Source organism: Dendrobates tinctorius, unplaced genomic scaffold (genome assembly GCF_039654945.1).
Source record: "Dendrobates tinctorius isolate UK_male_01 unplaced genomic scaffold, ASM3965494v1 ptg000143l, whole genome shotgun sequence".
In the NCBI taxonomy this organism is placed as follows: domain Eukaryota; kingdom Metazoa; phylum Chordata; class Amphibia; order Anura; family Dendrobatidae; genus Dendrobates; species Dendrobates tinctorius.
This window is the reverse complement of record NW_027361810.1, coordinates 25,422,913-25,445,207: the sequence shown is the minus strand read 5'-3', so window position 1 is coordinate 25,445,207 and position 22,295 is coordinate 25,422,913. Positions and strand designations below refer to the sequence as shown.

At 43.5% G+C, this 22,295-nt stretch overlaps 1 protein-coding gene across 2 annotated transcripts in view; it reads left to right on the top strand.

Moving 5' to 3' along the window:
* Positions 1-6,390: 6,390 nt before the first annotated feature.
* Positions 6,391-22,295, top strand: part of CACNB4 (calcium voltage-gated channel auxiliary subunit beta 4) — a 120,832-nt gene continuing 104,927 nt past the window's right edge. The window contains exons 1-2 of one of the 2 annotated variants that reach the window (XM_073545628.1): positions 6,391-7,270; positions 7,986-8,069. In XM_073545628.1, the coding sequence (XP_073401729.1) occupies positions 7,232-7,270; positions 7,986-8,069 (123 nt within the window). In that variant the 5' untranslated portion in view covers positions 6,391-7,231. Of the gene's footprint in view, positions 7,295-7,985; positions 8,070-22,295 lie in introns of both variants that reach the window. The other variant, XM_073545627.1, reaches the window with a different exon arrangement.

Here is a 22,295-nt window from a genome sequence, read left to right as displayed (position 1 = left end):
GAAGGATTGGACATGTTCAAATCCCACATGCACAACCCTTCTTTACCCTGACGTTAGTTGTTCTCACCAAAAGCTGTGGGAGTCTTCTCTTGACTCTCTGGAAATACTGTGATCCAACTGCACCATAGAAATAAATGCTGAAAAGATGTTTAAAAAGTTTGGAAAGAAAGAAAAATCCCCTCAAAAAGTTCACCAATCTTGGGCCTAGTTCACACTGCGTCAGTGCGTTCACAGGTGGCCGCCTGAATTTCATCTAGAAATTAGATTTAGATGAACACATTTGCAAAGGTTTAGATACAGTGTTTTGAGCTGTTCTATTCCGGCTCCATAAAATGTTTATTTCCAGCCATGGTGGGATCTGCAAATAGCTGATCATGGAGGTATCTGTTGTCGAACCCCCACCGGTCTGATATAGATGACCTATCTTAAGGACAGGTCGTTAATATACATTGTCATGGACAAACCCCTTTTAATAGTTGGATGGGATTGTAAAGCACGGTGAGATATTTTGCAGAGATATAATTTATCTGCACAATGAGGGGGTGGGTGAAATGTGAGAATCACAGGAGCCGAGCAGCAAGAGCCGTCGCTTGCTCAAAGTCTGTTTTCATGAATGAGTCACATCCGCTCAAGAAATGGGAGATTTCTGCTGAATAAATAAGAGGTAGATAAAAAAAGTTGGAAATATTTAGATTGTTGGATGGAAAAATGGGATTTTAAACACCTTTTTTTTAAGAAAAAAAAGTGACAGTTTGTAATAAGATTTGCAAAAGATGTAAAGAAAGGATGTCAGGTTTTCTATGGTGCTGTATCGGAGGACAGCATTGGATACTGCCGGGACTGCTGAGGTCAGGTATGTGTGGCTTATGTATAAAATACAGACTACCAAAGAAAGTGCAGATTGAATATATGCCATTAATGGTTATTTATTATTTTAACTTCATTTTTGCCCAACTTTTAACTCTTCTTAAGGTTATTGCCTGGGATTAAAGAACATGGCTTCCTAATATTGAAAACTGCACCATCCCTGTCTCCATACAACCTATAGACAGGTGGGTATGTTTTTGGAGAAGGAGGCAGCCATTTATTTCTCATCCTGGACAATATACCTTTTAATAGGACTTTTCAAAAAGCTGAGAAATTCTGGCTGCCCACTACCCACTCAGAATGATTGACAGCTCCATGGGGTCAGGCAGACTCATTCCTTGTGTCCAGACAAGCATCGCTACAAGAAATCCTATTACATTATATATCCCCCAGCTCCGTGTCCCTAGATCCGTCCTGTCCTCTGTAGTCGGATCATGCAGCCTGAAATGCATTGGGTGACTTTCTCATTATTCCCATTCACTTCCAAGCCATCTGTTGGTACCGCCGTTCAGCCAATCTGTGCACTTCTTTGTTAAAATGCAAAAAAAGGAATACAGCTCGAGACAAGGGGATTCATTTAATGTAATTTTATTTTTTGTCATTTTCGTGGCACGCCCTGGTTGTTGGAATCTCTTTAACATACTGCAAATACGAGCTTGTCTTCCAAAATAGAAAGGGAAAATATTAATCATTGAAATGACATGCATTGCAGGCTCGAATGGCTGTGAGGATAGGAGATAAATGTATGTTCACTGCAGCTGGATTCTCTGCAAACCCAGATTCCCCAGTGTGAATAGAGCTGGAGTGCGCATGTGTGACCGTCGCTGTATTCACTTCTATGGGAACTTATGTAGATTCTAGAATCCAGGCTCTCCCGCTCGTCCTGCAGAACCGAGGATCGGGGCTCTCTCTTTCATCCTTCAGAACTGAGGATCGGGGCTCTCCCGCTCGTCCTGCAGAACCGAGGATCGGGGCTCTCCCTCTCATCCATCAGAACTGAGGATCGGGGCTCTCCCTCTCGTCCTGCAGAACCGAGGATCGGGGCTCTCCCTCTCGTCCTGCAGAACCGAGGATCGGGGCTCTCCATCTTGTCTTGCAGAACCGAGGATCGGGGCTCTCCCTCTTGTCCTGCAGAACAGAGGATCGGGGCTCTCCCTCTCGTACTGCAGAACAGAGGATCGGGGCTCTCCCTCTCGTACTGCAGAACAGAGGATCGTGGCTCTCCCTCTCGTCCTGCAGAACCGAGGATTCAGGGCTCTCCCTCTCGTCCTGCAGAACCGAGGATTCGGGGCTCTCCCTCTCGTCCTGCAGAACCGAGGATTCGGGGCTCTCCCTCTCGTCCTGCAGAACCGAGGATTCGGGGCTCTCCCTCTCGTCCTGCAGAACCGAGGATTCGGGGCTCTCCCTCTCGTCCTGCAGAACCGAGGATTCGGGGCTCTCCCTCTCGTCCTGCAGAACCGAGGATTCGGGGCTCTCCCTCTCGTCCTGCAGAACCGAGGATTCGGGGCTCTCCCTCTCGTCCTGCAGAACCGAGGATTCGGGGCTCTCCCTCTCGTCCTGCAGAACCGAGGATTCGGGGCTCTCCCTCTCGTCCTGCAGAACCGAGGATTCGGGGCTCTCCCTCTCGTCCTGCAGAACCGAGGATTCGGGGCTCTCCCTCTCGTCCTGCAGAACCGAGGATTCGGGGCTCTCCCTCTCGTCCTGCAGAACCGAGGATTCGGGGCTCTCCCTCTCGTCCTGCAGAACCGAGGATTCGGGGCTCTCCCTCTCGTCCTGCAGAACCGAGGATTCGGGGCTCTCCCTCTCGTCCTGCAGAACCGAGGATTCGGGGCTCTCCCTCTCGTCCTGCAGAACCGAGGATTCGGGGCTCTCCCTCTCGTCCTGCAGAACCGAGGATTCGGGGCTCTCCCTCTCGTCCTGCAGAACCGAGGATTCGGGGCTCTCCCTCTCGTCCTGCAGAACCGAGGATTCGGGGCTCTCCCTCTCGTCCTGCAGAACCGAGGATTCGGGGCTCTCCCTCTCGTCCTGCAGAACCGAGGATTCGGGGCTCTCCCTCTCGTCCTGCAGAACCGAGGATTCGGGGCTCTCCCTCTCGTCCTGCAGAACCGAGGATTCGGGGCTCTCCCTCTCGTCCTGCAGAACCGAGGATTCGGGGCTCTCCCTCTCGTCCTGCAGAACCGAGGATTCGGGGCTCTCCCTCTCGTCCTGCAGAACCGAGGATTCGGGGCTCTCCCTCTCGTCCTGCAGAACCGAGGATTCGGGGCTCTCCCTCTCGTCCTGCAGAACCGAGGATTCGGGGCTCTCCCTCTCGTCCTGCAGAACCGAGGATTCGGGGCTCTCCCTCTCGTCCTGCAGAACCGAGGATTCGGGGCTCTCCCTCTCGTTCTGCAGAACCGAGGATCGGGGCTCTCCCTCTCGTCCTGCAGAACCGAGGATCGGGGCTCTCCCTCTCGTCCTGCAGAACCGAGGATCAGGGTTCTCCCTCTCGTCCTGCAGAACCGAGAATTCGGGGCTCTCCCTCTCATCCTGCAGAACAGAGGATCGGGGCTCTCCCTCTCATCCTGCAGAATCGAAGATTAGGAGTTTACCTCTCGTCCTACTGAATTGAGGGTCGGTGCCTTTCCTCTAGTTTTCCTAGTGAAGGGTCATGGTTGTTCCTGCAGTCCTGCTGACCTGAGATTTGGCGATCTACCTCTTGTCCTCCAGAGAAGAGAAGAGAAATCCTTAGGACCAGGGCTTTTGTTTCATGCTGCAGGGCTGAGGATCGGGGCTCTTTCTTAGTGTGTATGGAGTCCACCAGCGCCACCTCTGCAAACCCAGAGTCCCCAGTGTGAATAGAACTGTAGTGCGCTTGTGTGACTGTCGCTGCATTCACTTCTATGTAGATTCTAGAATCCAGACTCTCCTTCTCATCCTTCCCTGAAGCTTTGCTCGCTTCCAGCCACCATTGTCACACTTCTTATGACAGTGAAGCTGTTTGTTTTCTCGGCCCCTTTTGCCCCATACTGTGGTCAGACGGCTGCTGTATCGTCAATGCTGGCTTAGTAGAGACCTACTTACCTGCATGTCACTGCCAAATGTCTCATTTTCCTGTGCTAACCAAATGGATGAATGTGGCGAGTGATAGACTGTGAAATAGAAAAACACGCACCTTAATAAAGTAAAAATGCCTTTTAAAAGCTGTTGGACAAAATGAGAGAGACATGGCTGCTTTCTTAAAAAAAAACAAAAAAAAAAACAGCGCCATACCTGTCCACCTGTCTTGTCTATTCATATCATTGGAGCAGAGCTGCAGTACCAAACACAACCTGTGGACAACTGTGGCGCTGTTTCTAGAAGAAAGCAGCCATATCTCTCTGATCAAAGACCACCCCTTTTACCCTTGGAGAGCGGAGGCAAACGATATATTTAGAATTTTATTGTGATGTTTCGAAGTTTGGGTCAGGAGAACCGCGGCCAGGTCAGAGACAAAGGTTCTTACTCAGACCGTGACTGTCGGATGCGTGACACCGACGCCTAAGAGACGTTTGCCGCTTCTACCGATTGAGAATAGAGGGGCTGTAAGACCACCGGTTGCAGCTGTCACCGGTCGCGCCTGACCTGTTTTTTTTTTCCTCCTAACGTCTTCTATTCTTTACTTTCTTGATTCATCGTGTGATTTCGGTGATATCCCGTGTGTTACGTCGTCATGTACCAGAATTGCCGTAGATTGATCGCCTCTACACATGATCTAGTTTACGACATATAAAATGTATAAATAGTGTATAAAGACCAAAAGTGCGCCACTGATGGTGAACGCCAAGCGTTAGGGCATGCTGATGCTTGTAGTTCGACATCAGCTTGAAAGGTGACACATAGGCCACATCTTATATAGACAGTTGTCTATGTGTAATTTTATACCTATATTCACCCCATCTTTGGGCGAGGGGGGGGGACAACCCTTCCGTTTTGTACATACGTGGCAGCGTTGCAATGTGTCGGAGGGGGACGGCGGTGGAGGATGGCGTTTAACTTGTAATCTGATCACTTTATTGGAAAGATACTCTGTAGATAGTGTAATAATTGTTTTATTCTTTGCTATGACATTACGAGGAGGTTTCATGGTGTTCATGGGATGTTTGCTTATTCTCTCTTTTTTTCCTTTGCACAATACTAAATTGTTATATTTATTTTCAGGATTATCAATTAAAAAAAAAAAAATTCTGCCGAAAAGTGTTTTTGATATTTTTATTCTAATAAACTATTAATAACAATATAATGTTTAAGTGGAAAACAAAAAAAAGGAAAAAAAAAAATATCCCAAATAAAACCAAATAAAATTGCTTTAATTAATACACAGCACTGGCTTTCTCCAAAGATAGTGCTCACTCCAGGAAAATTAGTGCTGTCAATCACCAGTGAGGGAGGCGGGGACATGCAAAACCAGGAGACGGATCAGTGCTTTGAAATTTGGCCACGCCCATGGTGCTCTAAGCAACCTAATTCAAATTAGCATATTTGATTAAAGGGGAGTTCCCAGGCTTGGGATTGGAGTCTGCAGACCCTCTGTGATTGCAGACTTGTGGATCTTCACGACACAAGTAGCTGAGCAGATTGATTGATTGGATGGGTTGGTGGAAAAAGTATTTAGGATAACCAGTAACTCGTGATGAGCGAGCGTACTGGGGTAAGGTGTTATCTGAGCATGCTCCTGTGCTAACCGATTGTCTTCGACGAGCTCGAATAATATGTTTGAGTCCCCCACGCCTGCATGTCTTGAGGCTGTTCGACAGCCACAACACATGCAGGGATTGCCTAACTAACAGGAAATCCTTATGTGTTGTGGCTGTTGAACACCCACGAGACGTAGCCGCAGGGACTCAGACATATTATTCGAGCACGCTGAAGACACTTGGTGCGCACCCGAGCATGCCCAGATAACACCTTATCCAAGCACATTAACTTATCACTACTAGTAACTTATTGATTGAAATTCCTGCTAAGTTTCGGCTTAGGAGTCCAGTGAGCGATTGACGGCTATCTGTACTCATTCTTACACAGAGAAGGTTGTCAATCATTGAGTGATCCCGCCCACTGGACTCCTGAGTGCTAAATAAGCAGGAATATTAATGAATAAAGAAGTTATCCTGAATCTTTTTCTCCAGTAACCTATATATCAATCTGCTCATCTCCTCGGACTGCCGGCCATTTGGAAAGCATTTTCATAGCAATAGCTTCCCGGTAAGCCTGTATATCTACTCCATTCCATTTACTCTTTTCCTTCTAAGAAAACTATGCATACAAAGCTGAAAGAGTCACTAAACCCAAATTCTCATTTGTTTTCCCTTTCTATAAATTCAGTTTATTGCTCTCTGTTATCAGCCACTTTAAAGGGAGACTCCAATAAAAATAAAAAAATCTCTTCTCCGCTGATCTAACGGCACATACATCATAGTTGCAGCGGTTTTTAGAAGCGGTCTCGCTGCTCCTTTAAGTTTCCACGAATGAGAAGAAAGAAGTACAATCGTCCTACTTACGATAAATAGGATGGTTGGAAACTAAATATTCTCTAGGAACAGTGACGGAGGAAGAACATGAAGGTAGCAATTATCTGGCTGCCTCCCAAGACTCTGCTAAACTTGGTGCAGTATTAAGGGTTTCAAGAGGTTTCGGAAAGAACAAGACTCCCCGCTACACAGAGAAGGCTGCAGTTAGAGATCCTCACAGACTGTCCTCAAGAAAGTACAGCGCTGATGCATGCAGAGACATATGGCAATGCTTTCTGCAAAGCAACTGCTGGTAGTTTCTAAAATTGTCCGCCAAGCTCCCAGAGCCCTGGAGTGTTCATTAAAAATCATGACTAGAGGAATGTAAACAGCACCGAGATAAGAAGAGTGGAGAAGTCTTGCAATCCCTCTCAAAGAATATGAAAGCAAAACATCTCCTCTGGGTCATCACAGGTTAATTCACATCTCCTCGATTAAGGCAGGTCTTGGAAAAATCAGCAGCCTATCACAGTCTTGTGTTAAATCTACATTTCAAGACTGCCAGTCCAGCTCACTCTTTCTGGAAGACCTTGAGAGGTAGGTCATAGCTGGCGAGAACCTTTATGAAGAAGAAGGGGTGAACATCTATGACTCGATGGACGGTAGACTTGCTTCTGCGCTGAACAGACATTGCTGAAGCATCAGCGGATACAGCAAGGGTTAGCATTCAATTCCCTGCTCTCGGATGCTGGGCTTGAAGCTGTGGTGCTGAAGATGTCGGCTGTATCGAAAAAGAAGAAATGATGATGTTGACTGTGAAGAGCTAGTAGGACCTTGTCCAAGAGCACCGATGAGCGTATCTTCCTTCACCCCTGCTGTGAGGACATGTTCTTGTAGACATGTCTAGGAATTCCTACCCCAAAAATGGAATAACTGAGGTACTGCACGCTCCAATCTTCCAGGTACAACTAGCATCAGTCCCAGGATGTCCCTTGTCAGGTTGACCCCTTGGTCTATAACAAGGGCAGAGAGCCATATGGTTGACTGTTTACTTCTACAGTGTGGTTGTCTGAGAAGTATTAGGAGATACCATGCCTTGTCTTAGAATGTCTTCTAGATCTCGAAGGTCTTCCTAGTTTTCAAATATTTTTCTGTTCTATGGCTATAGGATAGGTATTAGTTGGGAGATACTATGTCATGTCACAGAAGATCTACTAGATAGCTTGGAAGACTTCCTAGTTTTTGAATCTTTTTCTGTAGGGTGGATATAGGATAAATATCACTTAGGAGATACCATGTCTTGTCACAGAAGTTCTAGATTTCCAGGAGGTCTTCCTAGTTTTCATATATTCTTCTGTAGAGTAGCTTTTGGGTAGATAATTTTTAGAGGTGATACTCTTGTCATGTCACAGAAGGTCTGATCTTGGAGGTCTACTTAGTTTTCAAAGGTTCTTACGTAGAGTGATTAAAACACTGTGAGTATTCGTTAGGAGATAGTATTTCATACCTTTTGGAGTTTTTCTTAATTTTGGAAATATCTTGAGTCTAATTTTCTTGAAGTCTAGAGTCTTAGAAATCCCAATGCAAGTCATGTAGCTAAAGGTGTTGGTCAGGTCTTCATTGTACTTAGGGAATTTTCCAATTGTTGTTGAGGTATCGAGAGGGACCGCTTCTAGAAGAAGTAGACTGAAGAGGTCAGATGGAAGTACCACCTCTACAAGCTTCATCCTCAGACAGGTAGGATGATGACAATATTATTATTAATGTTAATACATACCGTAAATGGCTATATTTCCAAAGTTAATGCATGTGCCTCTGTACTTGAGATCTACAACATGAGATCTAGGTGGTTAAGTCTTCAGTTTGTACTTGTTTGCAGTTTCATCGTCTCTCCATGATACGGAGCTTAGCCTATATTGTATACCATGTGCACATGTTCTTACCACCCACAACAAGTGATGAAGTCCATGTGATCTTGGCCCCCTCCCACCAGTACTCACATCATTGACATCCTTATATGCACTAATCCAACAAGAAAGAATCAAAAATGTTATTTTGTTGACTGTCAAATCAACCTTTCCAGTAAACCTGCTGTCAGCAGGATCTAGAGGTAGTATATTGCTGGGCAGGAGGTGTCGAGCCGATTGATAGATTGTTTTGAACTTTACTTCGAAGGAATAATCCAGCTTCACTCACGCATTGGATGTGAGCGGGGCCGGTGATGTCACTGTTACAGATATCTTCTGCATGGGAAAATGGATGAATCCAGCTCACCTGATTGTCTCTTGGGCGTGCAGGACCACGGAAACGTGTGACCACTCGTGTGTAACAGGCATGAAAAAAACAAAAAGACCCGATCAGAACAACGCGTTTCAGCTCAGATAATGAGCGCCTGTGAATGTTTGACACTCGTTGCTCTGATCATGTCTTGACTTTGGAATTTTAGTGGCTGGACTTTTTTTTTTTCTCTTTTTTTTTTCATGACCGATATCTTCTGGCTTCTGTGCGATCAGCAGATATCTTGCACCTATCCTATTTATTAGGCCGGAGTCACAAATGCAAGAAACTAGCACGAGTCTCGTGTCTCAGTACCCAGCACTGCCGCCGGCACTCGGAACCGGAGCGCTCAGCTGCATAGAAATACATACAGCCGCACACTTCGGTCCCAAGTTCCGGCGGCAGTGCCGGGTATTGAGACGCGAGACTCGTGTGAGTTTCTCGCAAGTGTGACCCCCGGCCTTCGAGTAAGACCAGTAGGTGATACACGTTGCATGTGCATGGTAGACAGTTAAGTCATTGGAGCCGGATTACCCTTTTGAGTGACATACACAAGATAAAGAGGTACTGTAGATAAGTGAGGTCAAATTTGGGGAAGGAGGCAACACTGCTGGTGTAACGAGAGCTACTGTGCAGAAATAGGCTACATTCACAGCTTTTTATATGAACACATTCAAAGTTTGTGCCATGAAGCTCCTGGTATGGGCGCCAAACGTAGTCATGGATGGACGCACTTTTTCATGCGGAGGCATCCTGCAAAAAAAATAAATGCCCTTCAGTGGTTCCCCCCCCCCCCCCCGCCGTAGAGGTCGAAAAGCCTAAAACAGAATTGAGCATGTGACCAATATTGTGAGCTTTGATTTTTGTATGTTGTATAACATATATTTTAATCTGCTTTTTATTTATGAAGTCATTGCACTTTGTGCTACTGCAGCGTAAGTCGGCCGTCCTACTGGTGATGTGAGCTTGGGTTATAATGACAGCGTGTTAATGAGACGAGGGTAGGTACACGTTTATATATTCTCAAGAGCATTGAAATAATTTATACTGTAGATGTGGCATTGACTTACTTTCTGAGACATGAAAAATGAGTCTGGCCTTTCTACAATAGAAAAAAAAAAAAAATCCAGCATGGAATGAAAAGGTAAAAAGTGTGCTCTATTACTAGTTACTATAAAGGAAAAACATTTTCCAAACAAGCATGCAGGCAGTTACGTCTTGTACTTTCGGACATCTTGGACTCATTTTATAGATAATTTGATAAGAAATTAAAATATGTTACCCCAGCCATTCAGTGCTTCCTGCCTGTTGTCAAGTGTAATCTACCACTAGCAGCAGAGATGCTGAGACGGATTTCTGGAAGAGGGGCGGAGTCTTGGTCTCTCTGTTGTTCTGACTGTCAAAAGTCATAGTCATAAAAAAGACAAGATTTCAGTTTAGGGCAGGAAAACCAATTCACAATGGGAGAAACAATGCATGCTGGGAAGTGAGGGTAAGGAATTTCCTGCTATAGTGCTGGCAGAATGCAGATGAAGAGCTGCTTACTCAAAAAATAATGGATGGTAACTTACAGTGTATGAGAATCCATTCACATGAGCGTTTTGATATTTTTGTCATGGCTCATCATGGAGTTAAATATTCCTTGGAGAAACCTATATCTGCTTAGTAACATTAACTTCAAGGCTGCAATACCAGGCAAAGCCTATGTACAGAAGTGGCGCTGGTTTTTTTTTTTTTTTATTTTGTTTTTTTTGAAGCAGACATTTTTCTAATTCTGGATACCCCTTTTTGCCATGTGAAATAATACCTTGTCTCATCCTTGCTGCATTGCACTTCTCCCACCCCAGCGTTGATAAATGAATTGCGGTGCATTAGAGCCTTCACATGGTTCGCTGACCGGTGGCATCGTGGAAGGTCTCCATTTCATATTGCTGCTTTGCAGTACCGGGACCTTGGGATTGATTCTGAACAGAGAACTGCACTATGGGGATGCTATGACCTTCTTACATTCTTGTGAACTTCCTCCAAGATAATAAAAAAGAAACCACATTATGGATTACATATTCCATGCTGACTGTAATAAAATAGCATTTTGAAACTTTTTGAAAAGTTTATGTGAGAGATATATACTGCTCAAAAAGAAATAAAGGGAACACTAAACAATACAATGTATTGCTTAGTGTTCCCTTTATTTTTTTGAGCAGTATGATTATATATATATATATATATATATATATATATATATATATATATATATATATATATATATATTTATTTATTTTTTTTTTTTTTTTTTTTTATAATGGTATGATTTGGAGATGCATACAACTTTTTTCACTTTTTTTGGGGAAAAGTGCTGCGACAAAAATGGCACTTCAATTTTTTTATGGCGTCTATTGTAGCGGTTATTGTTAGATGTTTTTATAGGCTGGAAATGGTGATACTGAATATGCTTTTTTCTCTTTTTTTTTTTTTTTATTTTGTGTTGGGAGTTATCTTGAAGAACTCCTTTCATATGTATTTAAAAAATAGCTTACACCAGCTTCTTATTTTCTGACCTTAGTCGTGGTGCTTGTACGGTGCGAGCGACCACTAACTAGCCAGTTGGAACCCGAGAAATATAATCCTGTCAGGTAAGGAAACCACGATGGATTGATTAAATAACCTGTAGAGTGTTTTTGCCCATATACACAAGCGAGTGCACTGTCACTTATCCTCCATAATATCACAATCTTTATTTATAGATTATGGGTGCGGGGTATCGACAATTAATTGAGCGCTGTGGTCAGAGTGACAATTAAGTAACGTTCAGATTTTCTTAAATTCTATTTTGCCTTAATGGATCATTTTGGAGAACCATTAAGGCCTGTGTCTCCAGTAATCTCCATGTGTCTAATAATGTTCTCGTTTTAACACTTTTTATAATTTTTATGTAGAAAATGATTGTATTAAATGTTCTCTGTATTTTCGGACTTGATCTCACTTGATAGGTAATACACAATCTACAAATTATATATTTATTTTATGTTTTACTCTCAGAAATTTGGTCCTAATTGATGGACACTCAGTGCCTCCCTTCTGTGTTACTTGCCCTCCTCTTCCTGTTGTCAAGTGTAATCCATCTCCAGCAGCAGAGATGCCAAGGCGGATGACAGGTAGTGGAGATGAGTCTGTCTCTCTATAGGATGTTTGGGCACGTCTCTGTCTTTCTATAGGAAATGAGGCAGGTCTTTGCCGCTCTACAGGAAGTGTGGGTGCGTCTTTGCCGCTCTACGGGAAGTGTGAGTGGGTCTTTGTCTCTACAGGAAGTGATGGCGGGTCTTTGCCGTTCTAAAGAAAGTGGGGGCTGATCTTTTTCTCTACAGGGAGTAGGGGTGGGTGTTTGTATTTTTACAGAAAGAGGAGATGGGTATTTGTCTCTCCTCAGGAAATGGTGCTGGTCTTTGCCTTTCCACAGGAAGTGGGGGTGAGTATTTGTATTTTTACAGGAAGTGGGATGGGTCTTTGTCTCTACAGAAACAAGGGGCAAGGATGGGGTTTTGTCTCTGTAGGAGGTGGGGATGGATCTTTTTCTTCATCAAGTGAGGGTCAGTGTTTGTGTCAACATAAAGTGAGGTTGGATATTTTTCTCTCTGCTCTTGCTCTCGTCTTTGTCAAACCGCTTATAGGTACAACAGAGAGACAAATATTTTGTTTTGAATATTGGACAGGAGCTATGTGTTCTGGGAAGGGAGTGATAGGAAGAGCAGTGGGGAATTGGGAGAGATGAGTATTTGATTATTTGTTTTTCATGAATGGAGCATTATATGGGGCCCATTATATTGTCTGGAGCATTATATGGGGCCCATTATACTGCATTGAGCATTATATGGGGCCCATTATACTTTATGGAGCATTATATAGGGCCCATTAGACTGTATAGAGCATTATATGGGGCCCATTATACTGGATGGAGTATTATATAGGGCCCATTATACTGGATGAAGCACACTATGGGCCCATTATACTGGATGAAGCACACTATGGGCCCATTATACTGTATGGTGCAATATATGTGGCCCATGTTTCTGTATTTAGCACTATATGGGGCCATTATACTGTATGACGCAATATATGTGGCCCATGTTTCTGTATGTAGTACTATATGGGGCCCATTATACTGTATTGATCAATATATGGGGCCTATTATACTGTATGGAACATTATATGGGGCCCATTATACTGTATGGAGCATTATATGGGGCCCATTATACTGTATGGAACATTATATGGGGCCCATTATACTGTATGGATCATTATATGGTGCCCATTATACTGTATGGAACATTATATGGGGCCCATTATACTGTATGGATCATTATATGGGGCCCATTATACTGTATGGAACATTATATGGGGCCCATTATACTGTGTGGATCATTATAAGGGGCCCATTATACTGTATGGAGCAATATATGGGGCTCATTATACTGTATGGAGCAATATATGGGGCTCATTATACTGTATGGAGCAATATGTGGGGCTCATACTGTATAGAGGACACTCTGTGTGACTGTAGACTTTTGAATCCCTCCAGGACACGCACTGTGCACTGCGAGGATTTGCCGGTTTCTGAGCTATTGTAGAATTTACAATAGATATCACTCATGTAAGGTAAGCCACTCTAAGGCTAACGTCACACGTTCAGTATCCGGTCAGTATTGTACATCAGTATCTGTAAGCCAAAACCAGGAGTGGGTGATAAATACAGAAGTGGTGACGGGTTTCTATTATACTTTTCCTCTGATTGTTCCACTCCTGGTTTTGGCTTACAAATACTGACTGTGTGACCGTGGCCTTAGGCTACGTGCAGACGCTGCGGATTCATCCGTGCGGATTTTGTAAAATCCGCAGGTGAAACCGCAGGTCAAAAGACCTGCGGTTTTACCTGCGGATTGCTCTGCGGTTTTGCCCTGTGGTTTTTCATCTCCACAATGGAGGAGATGGCAAACCGCAGCAGAATCCGCAGAAAGAATTGACATGTCAATTCTTTCTGCGGACTGAAAACCGCAGATAATCCGCACCGTCTGCACTGCGGTTTTTGATTCCCATAGGGAATCATGGTACTGTACACTGCAGCAAAAACTGCTGCGGGTCCGCAGAGGCCAAAACCGCTGCGGAACTGCAGCAAAATCCACAGCGCATGCACACAGCCTTAGACTGCGACTGGTGTTGCAATTCAGTACAATCTACTTGAATAGGATTGAGTAGCAATACCAGGCATAGCCATGGACAAAAGTGGCGCTGTTTCTAAAAACTGTTTTTTGTGTTTTTTTTTCGCAATCTTAGACAACCCCTGTGAGTAGAGTTGAGCGACTTTGGTCGGATCGGGTTTCGTGAAACCCGAATGAAACAAAATAAGTTTCAGATGAAACTCGTCCGACTAGAGCAAAACAAAGTCGGAGTTTCGTCCGAAACCCGACCCCAATGCAAGTCAATGGGAAATAAAAGTCGGACGAAACTCCGACTTTTTTTGCTCTAGTCGGACGAGTTTCATCTGAAACTTATTTTGTTTCATTCGGGTTTCACGAAACCCGATCCGACCAAAGTCGCTCAACTCTACCTGTGAGACTTTAGGACATATCAAATTCACTTTCCTACATATATTTTTTTCCTTGCTCCTGTACTCGGAGCATTTCTAAGAATTTGATTTGCATGAATGCCTGCACTTGGCTAATAGTTATACTAGGAAACTGCTGACTACTGTGAGAGGGAAGGAACGTGACAGCTGCTCTCTGCACAGTAAGGGCCGATTCATCAGTTGAATTTTTTCTATGTCACTTTTGTTTTTTGTTTTTCTCTAGGCACACGTTACGTTTCGTGCTCCAATCCTTAAAATGGCCCACGTGGTTCATGAGATTTGAGCAAAACTAAAAATGCTCTTTATTTTCGTTTTGAGTCTGATTCATTATTGCGTTTGTGCCTTATTTTTAGTCTAGTTTCTGTTTTGCTTTTTTTTTTTTTTTTTTGTAGACCGTTTTTGATTTGTGCCAAACTTTTCTTTTACTTTGCGCCTTTCTCAAATTCTATTTTATTTGTAGTCGCTTCTTTTTTCTTTATGTTCCCCAATGTGGGCGTGCATTTTTGTTTTCCAGATGTTTTCAGCCGATTTATCAATTGATCAATTGCAACATTTTTGTGCAAATCTACGCCAATCCTTCACCCCCTTAAGTGATTTTATGCAATTTTTTTGGTACAAATTTTGCGACTGTGTAATGGAACAAGCAACTTTTTATGTTCCAAAGAGTCGCAAAAAAAGTTAAGGAAAAATCTTTAAAAAAAAAAAAAAAAAATTTAAAAAAACAAACAAAAAAAAACCTAAAAATAAAAATCACTTTTGATTAATTTGCTTTTCCGGATTTAAATCCTTTTTTTTTTTTTTTTTTTCTCACTTCGACCATAAGTGTAGATTCCCTGTACTCCTTCCTGTATGCTATTATTGTGGCCTCAGTTTTTCTTTGTTTCTTTCTTTCTCTACTCAATAGCCTGCAGAAGTGGTGAGACAAATGGCGGGCTTACATATTCGCCGGATAGGAGGGAGCCTCAGAGATCAACTGTAATCTGAAGATCGATTCAGTAGCTGGTATGTTTTTATGCTGCAGCACACCCAGAGGAGAAACTTGGTATTGTACAGCATTGCTCCTCCAGAGTGAAGAACACTGTTGGTAACTACTCTTTGAAAATCAGTTTTCTAAACCATAAAATCCTTTTACAATTTGAATACTCTTAGAGAGTTTTGAAACTAGATCACTTTTTGAAACATGTAAACTGTTCCCCTCGCCCCCCCAGAAATGGGGAACCTTTCTAGCATTTTTTGCCTTTCTTGGTCCAATTCCCCACCTTTTACATTCATGTCCTTGTATTAAACAATCTCTGAAGATGATGATGTCGGCGGCTCGCACTTTTTTTTTTTTTTTTTTTTCCCCCGGATCATGTACTTTTCTATTTAAATCGCATTTCACACATTTGCTGCTATATTTAGCACTTCACACTAGGCATTTTCCAGTCTTTCCATTGAAACGTGTTAAAGCTGTGGGAAAAGAAAAGTTCAACTCGCTAGACTTACCAGTGCTAATCCTTAAAGGGGGGGTGCAGGATTAGAAAGAAAAAAAAACAATTATTTTATATTTTTTTTTTACCCCTCGGAAATGGGGCCACCACTGTGTATGTTATTGCAAAAGTGCGCAGAAAGAAACCTCTGCAAAATGCAACATGTGAACGAGCCTTCAGATGGTACGAACTGTTAAGGGGGACGTTTAACAATACATAGACTGCAATGCACTTATATGAAGGTCACACATTCGCTGCACATAGTATATCAGAAGCACTGCAGCTTCAAGAAAATTATGAAAAATTAGATGGACTTTTTTTTTTTATTCCATTTTGCAGTTTTGGTGGGATACGAGCACTCTCTTTTTTTTTTTTTTTTTTTTTGTGCTTAAAGGGGTTGCCCTGTCCAAATTGATAAGTCTACAGTCACTTTGCGGGACTGCAGACTTATGAATCGCCGATTTTTGGGTCGGGACCGGAGTGTATTTAGGCAGTAAATATACCCCCCAGCCAGTAGGAGCAGAATCGCTCTCCATACACTTGTATTGAGCGAGGCCGCACCCCGTCTAGTGACATGGCCTCGCTCTATACAAGTGTATGGAAGCGAGCCCACTGACCAGGACTGCATGTCAGAAAGGTCAGAAACCAGCTAATGCCCACCACGCACTGTGCGTGCGCTGGGGGGATTCATCACACATACTGAAGACTTAACGATTTGGACTAGACAACCCCTTTAAATCCATGTATTTTAGACTAAAAATCATTTTTGCAATTGAGTTTAATTAAAAATGTTGCACAGTTTGCAGCCTCTGTGTTGTACTATCCAGGGCTGTGGAGTCGGAGTCGTGGAGTCAGAGTCGGAGCCCATTTTGGTGGAGTCGGTGTCATGGAAATTGAGGAGTTGGAGGTTTGGCTTACAGACTCCACAGCCCTGGTATGAGGGAGTCGGAGTCATGGACACTGAGGAGTCGGAGGTTTGGGTTACCGACTCAATAGCCCTGGTACTATCTATTGCTGGCTGCAGATTGAGTCCACTAAGAATCCATCAGTGAACTCGATCTATTAGCGTTTGTACCTCTTATTGGTCTTTTTCTGAACTCCCCTGTGCAGATTTATGATGCAAGATCTAGACAAATTTGACTTGAACTTTGTAGTTATAAATCACAGGAGAGGAATTTGAGCAGTGGTAGTGAGAGGGGGGGCGGAACGGATAAACTAGGGACAAACTAACTCCTTGTCTGAACCAGCTCCCTGACAGATTCTCAGTTAACTCATCCTGCATTTAGCAGTATGTAAGGGAAGCCACCCCTGCAGCACCGCAGCCACACTGCACGTCTTGGAAAAAAAAGTTTGTCCCATGCAGTGTGGTATTGGAGTTCCTTCTTCATGCACATCATAAATATACAATTTCAGCATTTGTACAAATCCTGACACCATGAAACCTTTCTCTAATATTTAAATGTCGCTTTAAAGTTGGAGGCAGGAAGCTGCGGACGGGGAATTGATGTGGGGACATTATCTCTCTTTCATCTGGCGTATAGAATTTCAATCAAAATTTCATTTGGGAACGTAACCAATTACCAGGATATTAGGCTGGGGAAGTAAGTAGGTCAGCCCTCGTCGTACGTCCTCCTGATATCATCCCTCATGTGTCACATTAATACGAATCATTCCTTTTTGCTTGAAAATTCTTGTGTCTAGCAGACGCTGGAAGAAAGGAGCATTCGGTGAAGACTTTAAAGGGTTTTCTCCGCCTTGGACAAAGCTTTTTTTTGTTAGGTTCCATTGCGACATTATGTCCCTGTACAGATAAGCTGTAGTCTGTGTGAAACTAGGGTCCTTCCCTGCAGTGCCCCCGCAGGGGAGATGGAGCATTACATGGTGCCCTTTGATATCAATAGGTTGTCCTTAAAACACACTTTTATATTTTGTCTACATTTTTATTTTTTTTTTTAAATATATCAATCATTGACAAATATACAATGTACAGCAACAGAGCGCACTATAATTAACGTCCGATATAGAAGCGGGTACCCCGCAGCACATCATACCACAATTCTTTACTTCTTGTTCTCTCATATAGAAAAACATGAGAAATTCAGCTCAACGAACTAGTGAAAAAAACTTCTAATTTACTCATCAAAAAGTGCTCAGCGGAGGGTAAAGCGAGATCTTCTTGTTAAATGGCCATAACACTTTGTGCTGTATAACACAGCAGATTTATCGGCAGGAGTAAAAGCACACAGAACTAGATGTTTTTTCATATGCATTCAGTTTTTAGAAAATTCTTGTTTTATGACTGCCGCAGCAGCAAATACTAAGTTACAATGGTGCAAACATAGATATTAATAACCCACAAGTGCAATCAAGAAACTTATAAAAACTTTCCAAGCGTTTCTTACTAGCATCTCCCGTATCTCTTGCTGTCACCGCCGCAATTAGGAGCCGAACTGCTCCTCTCCTGCATTCAGTCTGCCTATGTCAATAAACAGTAGAAGCAGGATCAGATACACGGCGAATCAGATACACGGCGGTAAGATACACGGAGAATCAGATACACGGCGGTCAGATACACGGCGAATCATACGCAACGAATCAGATACACGGCGGTCAGATACACGGCGAATCAGATACACGGCGAATCAGATACACGGAGAATCAGATACACGGAGAATCAGATACACGGAGAATCAGATACACGGAGAGTCAGATACACGGCGGTCAGATACACGGAGAATCAGATACACGGCGGTCAGATACACGGCGAATCAGATACACGGCGAATCAGATACACGGCGAATCAGATACACGGCGAGTCAGATACACGGAGAATCAGATACACGGCGGGCAGATACACGGAGAATCAGATACACGGCGAATCAGATACATGGCGGTCAGATACACGGCGAATCAGATACACGGCAGTCAGATAGACGGAGGTCAGATACTCGGAGGTCAGATACACTGACCTTATCTGTCACCTTCTCTCCATTCTGATACTCTGCAAAGAATTTGATGAGGCAAACAAAAAAAAAAAGGTGTGGTAGAGGGCAGCCTTGTCTCCATAGTCGCACTAAGTTTCCTTTAATGGGAACCTGTCACCTTGGAAAATTCTGTTTACCTATAGATATAGGATTAATTTGTAGGTAAATAGTGTGACCATTCTACCGGGCTGGGTTGCCTTACTGGAAGTGCGGCTACCAGGAGAAAATAAACTTTATTCCTCCCAAGAACTACCAGCTTTCAGTCATAGGGGTGTGCACTGCGACTACGGTCGATCACGGCACCGCTTCCTAAATCGTGAGCTGTGTCTGTAAGCATGCTCCGGCACTTTGACAGTTCGCTCTGCACAGATGTGCTGTAGAGCCGGCTGTCAAAGTGCTTCCAGCCACCATTCACAGTATAGAGTGGTGCTGTGAGCATTGCCCCATGCATGTTCCATGACTGAAAGCTTAGCGGCTCCTGGGAGGAAAACAGTTAGTTTTCGTCCAGCAGCCGCACTTTCAGTAAGGCAGCCAGCTTCTATCTGCAGGTAAATGGAGTTTTCCAAAGTGACCGATTCTGATTAAGCACTTTCTCCCGCAATATGTATGTGACTGAAAAGATAATTTATGCTAATCTTATTACCGATGGCTTACCCGCCACCTCTTCTGTAGGGTCTGAAAGGCTCTTGGAATAAGGGGAATCCTCGGTCTCCTTTAAGAGTCATCAGATCGGCAAACCTGCCTGAAACCTCTCAGAAACCTGTTCATCAAGGGGCACGGTTATGACACATTTATAGTCCAAATGAATCGTCCTCTCTGATTCTTGCTGTCAAAGGCTTGTAAGCAGGACTAATAGCGGTCAATACTGATGAGCGCAAGTGCTCGTTATTTGACTTTGCCGAGGGTGCTCGGGTACGCACTAAGTATCCCGGGTGCTGGAGTGACATGTTCCGAGTCCCCGCAGCTGTTAGCCACAAAATATGGAGATATTGCCTGATAAACACCGGTAATCCCCGCATGTTTTGTGGCTAACAGCCACATAACATGCAGCCGCGAGGACTCGAATAAGGAGGAAGGGCTGGAGAGCAGGAAGTGCTTTGACACGCCCCAATCCACTTACTGGTACTTACCAGTGCACTATGTTGCCTTATGAAGCAGCAAAGTCCCTTCTTTTGACCATCTCTCTGGCTTCTCTCTTCCCCTTTCCCTTTTCCATAGGCAGCTTGGAATCTAATCCCTTAGTCCTCTGAAAGTCCATCTTAAGGATTTTAGCGGGATTCTAGAGTGAATGATGAGCTCAGGGGGCCTGTGCAGAAAAGACGTTGCTCCTAAGTGGAGAAACCGCAAAAGTTACTTTGCAATAATGTTCTAATGCTTTATGCAAAGTTTGCTGACCATTTCAATTATCCGCGCATTATGTATGCGACCCCCTGGAACTTTTCAACCTTTTTCCACATATCATGCTTCAAACATAAAGATGCAAAGATGCAGGATGGGAAAAAAAGTGGTCAGACAATCCACGCTGCGAATCACTATGAACAATTATTATTACAGTGGTCTTTATTCGACGCGTTTCAAAGTTTCACAGAACTCCTTCCTCAGGAAAAAAAACCTTTTTTTTTTTCCTGAGGAAGGAGTTCTGTGAAACTTCGAAACGCGTCGAATAAAGACCACTGTAATAATAATTTTTCATAGTGATTCGCAGCGCGGATTGTCTGACCACTTTTTTTCCTATCCAGCATCTTCTACGTTGGTCCCTCGTGGATCTGTAGTTTCTGCAGCAGCGAATCTTCCATGCTTATTACAAGCTCCATCTGGTAAGTGTATTATTTTTAAATTGATATACCTACTCTGGATAATGCACTATTGCGCTATTTCTCTTCAATAGTATCTCAAACATAAAGATACCAAATGTAAATTTTTGGTGAAGAATCAACAACAAGTGGGACACAATTGTGAAGTTGAATGAAATTTATTGTTTATTTAAAATTTTTGTGGAAATTCAAAAACTGAAAAGTGGGGCGTGCAATATTATTCGGCCCCTTTAGCTTAATACTGTGTTGCGTCACCTTTTGCTGCGATTACAGCTGCAAGTCGCTTGGGGTATGTCTCTATCAGTTTTGTACATCGAGAGACTGAAATTCTTGCCCATTCTTCCTTGGCAAACAGCTCGAGCTCAGTGAGGTTTGATGGAGATCGTTTGTGAACAGCAGTTTTCAGCTCTTTCCACAGATTCTCGATTGGATTCAGATAACGTAGTAACATAGTTTTGAAGGCTGAAGGAAGACCTTATGTCCATCTAGTTCAGCCTATTTTTAGTGCAGCTGTTCTGCATTGTTGATCCTGGGGAAGGCAAAAAACCCACAGAGTAGAAGCCAATTTTCTCCATAGGGAAAAAAATTCCTTCCCCCTAAGCTGGGTCAACCATCTACCTATAATATTCTGTTATTCGTAACCTTCTATACTGTTACTCACAAGAAAAGCATCCATTCCTTTCTTAAATTCATTCAGTGAGTTGGCCATCACCACTTCCTCAGGAAGAGAATTCCAGAGCTGCTCTTACCGTGAAGAACCCTCTTCTATGCTGGTGCAGAAATTGTCTTTCCTCCAAACGAAGAGAATGCCCCCTTGTTCTTGTCACAGTCCTTGGTACAAACAGTTCATTGGAGAGGTCTGGACTTTGACTTGGCCATTCTAACACCTGGATACTTTTATTTGTGAGCCATTCCATTCTAGGTTTTGCTTTATGCTTGGGATTTGTTGGAAGACAAATCTCTGTCCCAGTCTCAGGTCTTCTGCAGACTCCAACAGGTTTTCTTCAAGAATGGTCCTGCATTTGGCTCCATCCATCTTCACATCAATTTTAACAATCTTCCCTGTCCCTGCTGAAGAAAAGCAGGCCCAAACCATGATGCTGCCACCACCATGTTTGACAGTGGGGATGGTGTGTTAAGGGTGATGAGTTGTGTTGCCTTTACGCCAAACATATCGTTTGGTATTGTTGCCAAAAAGTTCAATATTGGTTTCATCGGACCAGAGCACCTTCTTCCACATGTTTGGTGTGTCTCCCAGGAGGCTTGTTGCAAACTTTAAACAACATTTTTTATGGATATCTTCCATAAAGACCAGATTTGTGCAGTGTACGACTGATTGTTGTCCTATGGACAGACTGTCCCACCTCAGCTGTAGATCTCTGCAGTTCATCCAGAGTGATCATGGGCCTCTTGGCTGCATCTCTGATCAGTCTTCCCCTTGTTTGAGATGAAAGTTTAGAGGGACGGCCTGGTCTTGGTGGATTTGCAGTGGTACGATAATCCTTCCATTTCAGTATGATCACTTGCACAGTGCTCCTTGGGATGTTTAAAGTTTTGGAAATCATTTTGTATCCTAATCCGGCTTTAATCTTCTCCACAACAGTATCACAGACCTGCCTGTTGTGTTCCTTGGTCTTCATGATGCTCTCTGTTCATCATACAGAACCCTGAGACTATGACAGAGCAGGAGCATTTATACAGAGACTTGATTACACACAGGTGGATTATATTTATCATCATTAGTCATTTAGGACAACATTGGATCATTCAGAGATCCACAATGAACTTCTGGAGTGAGT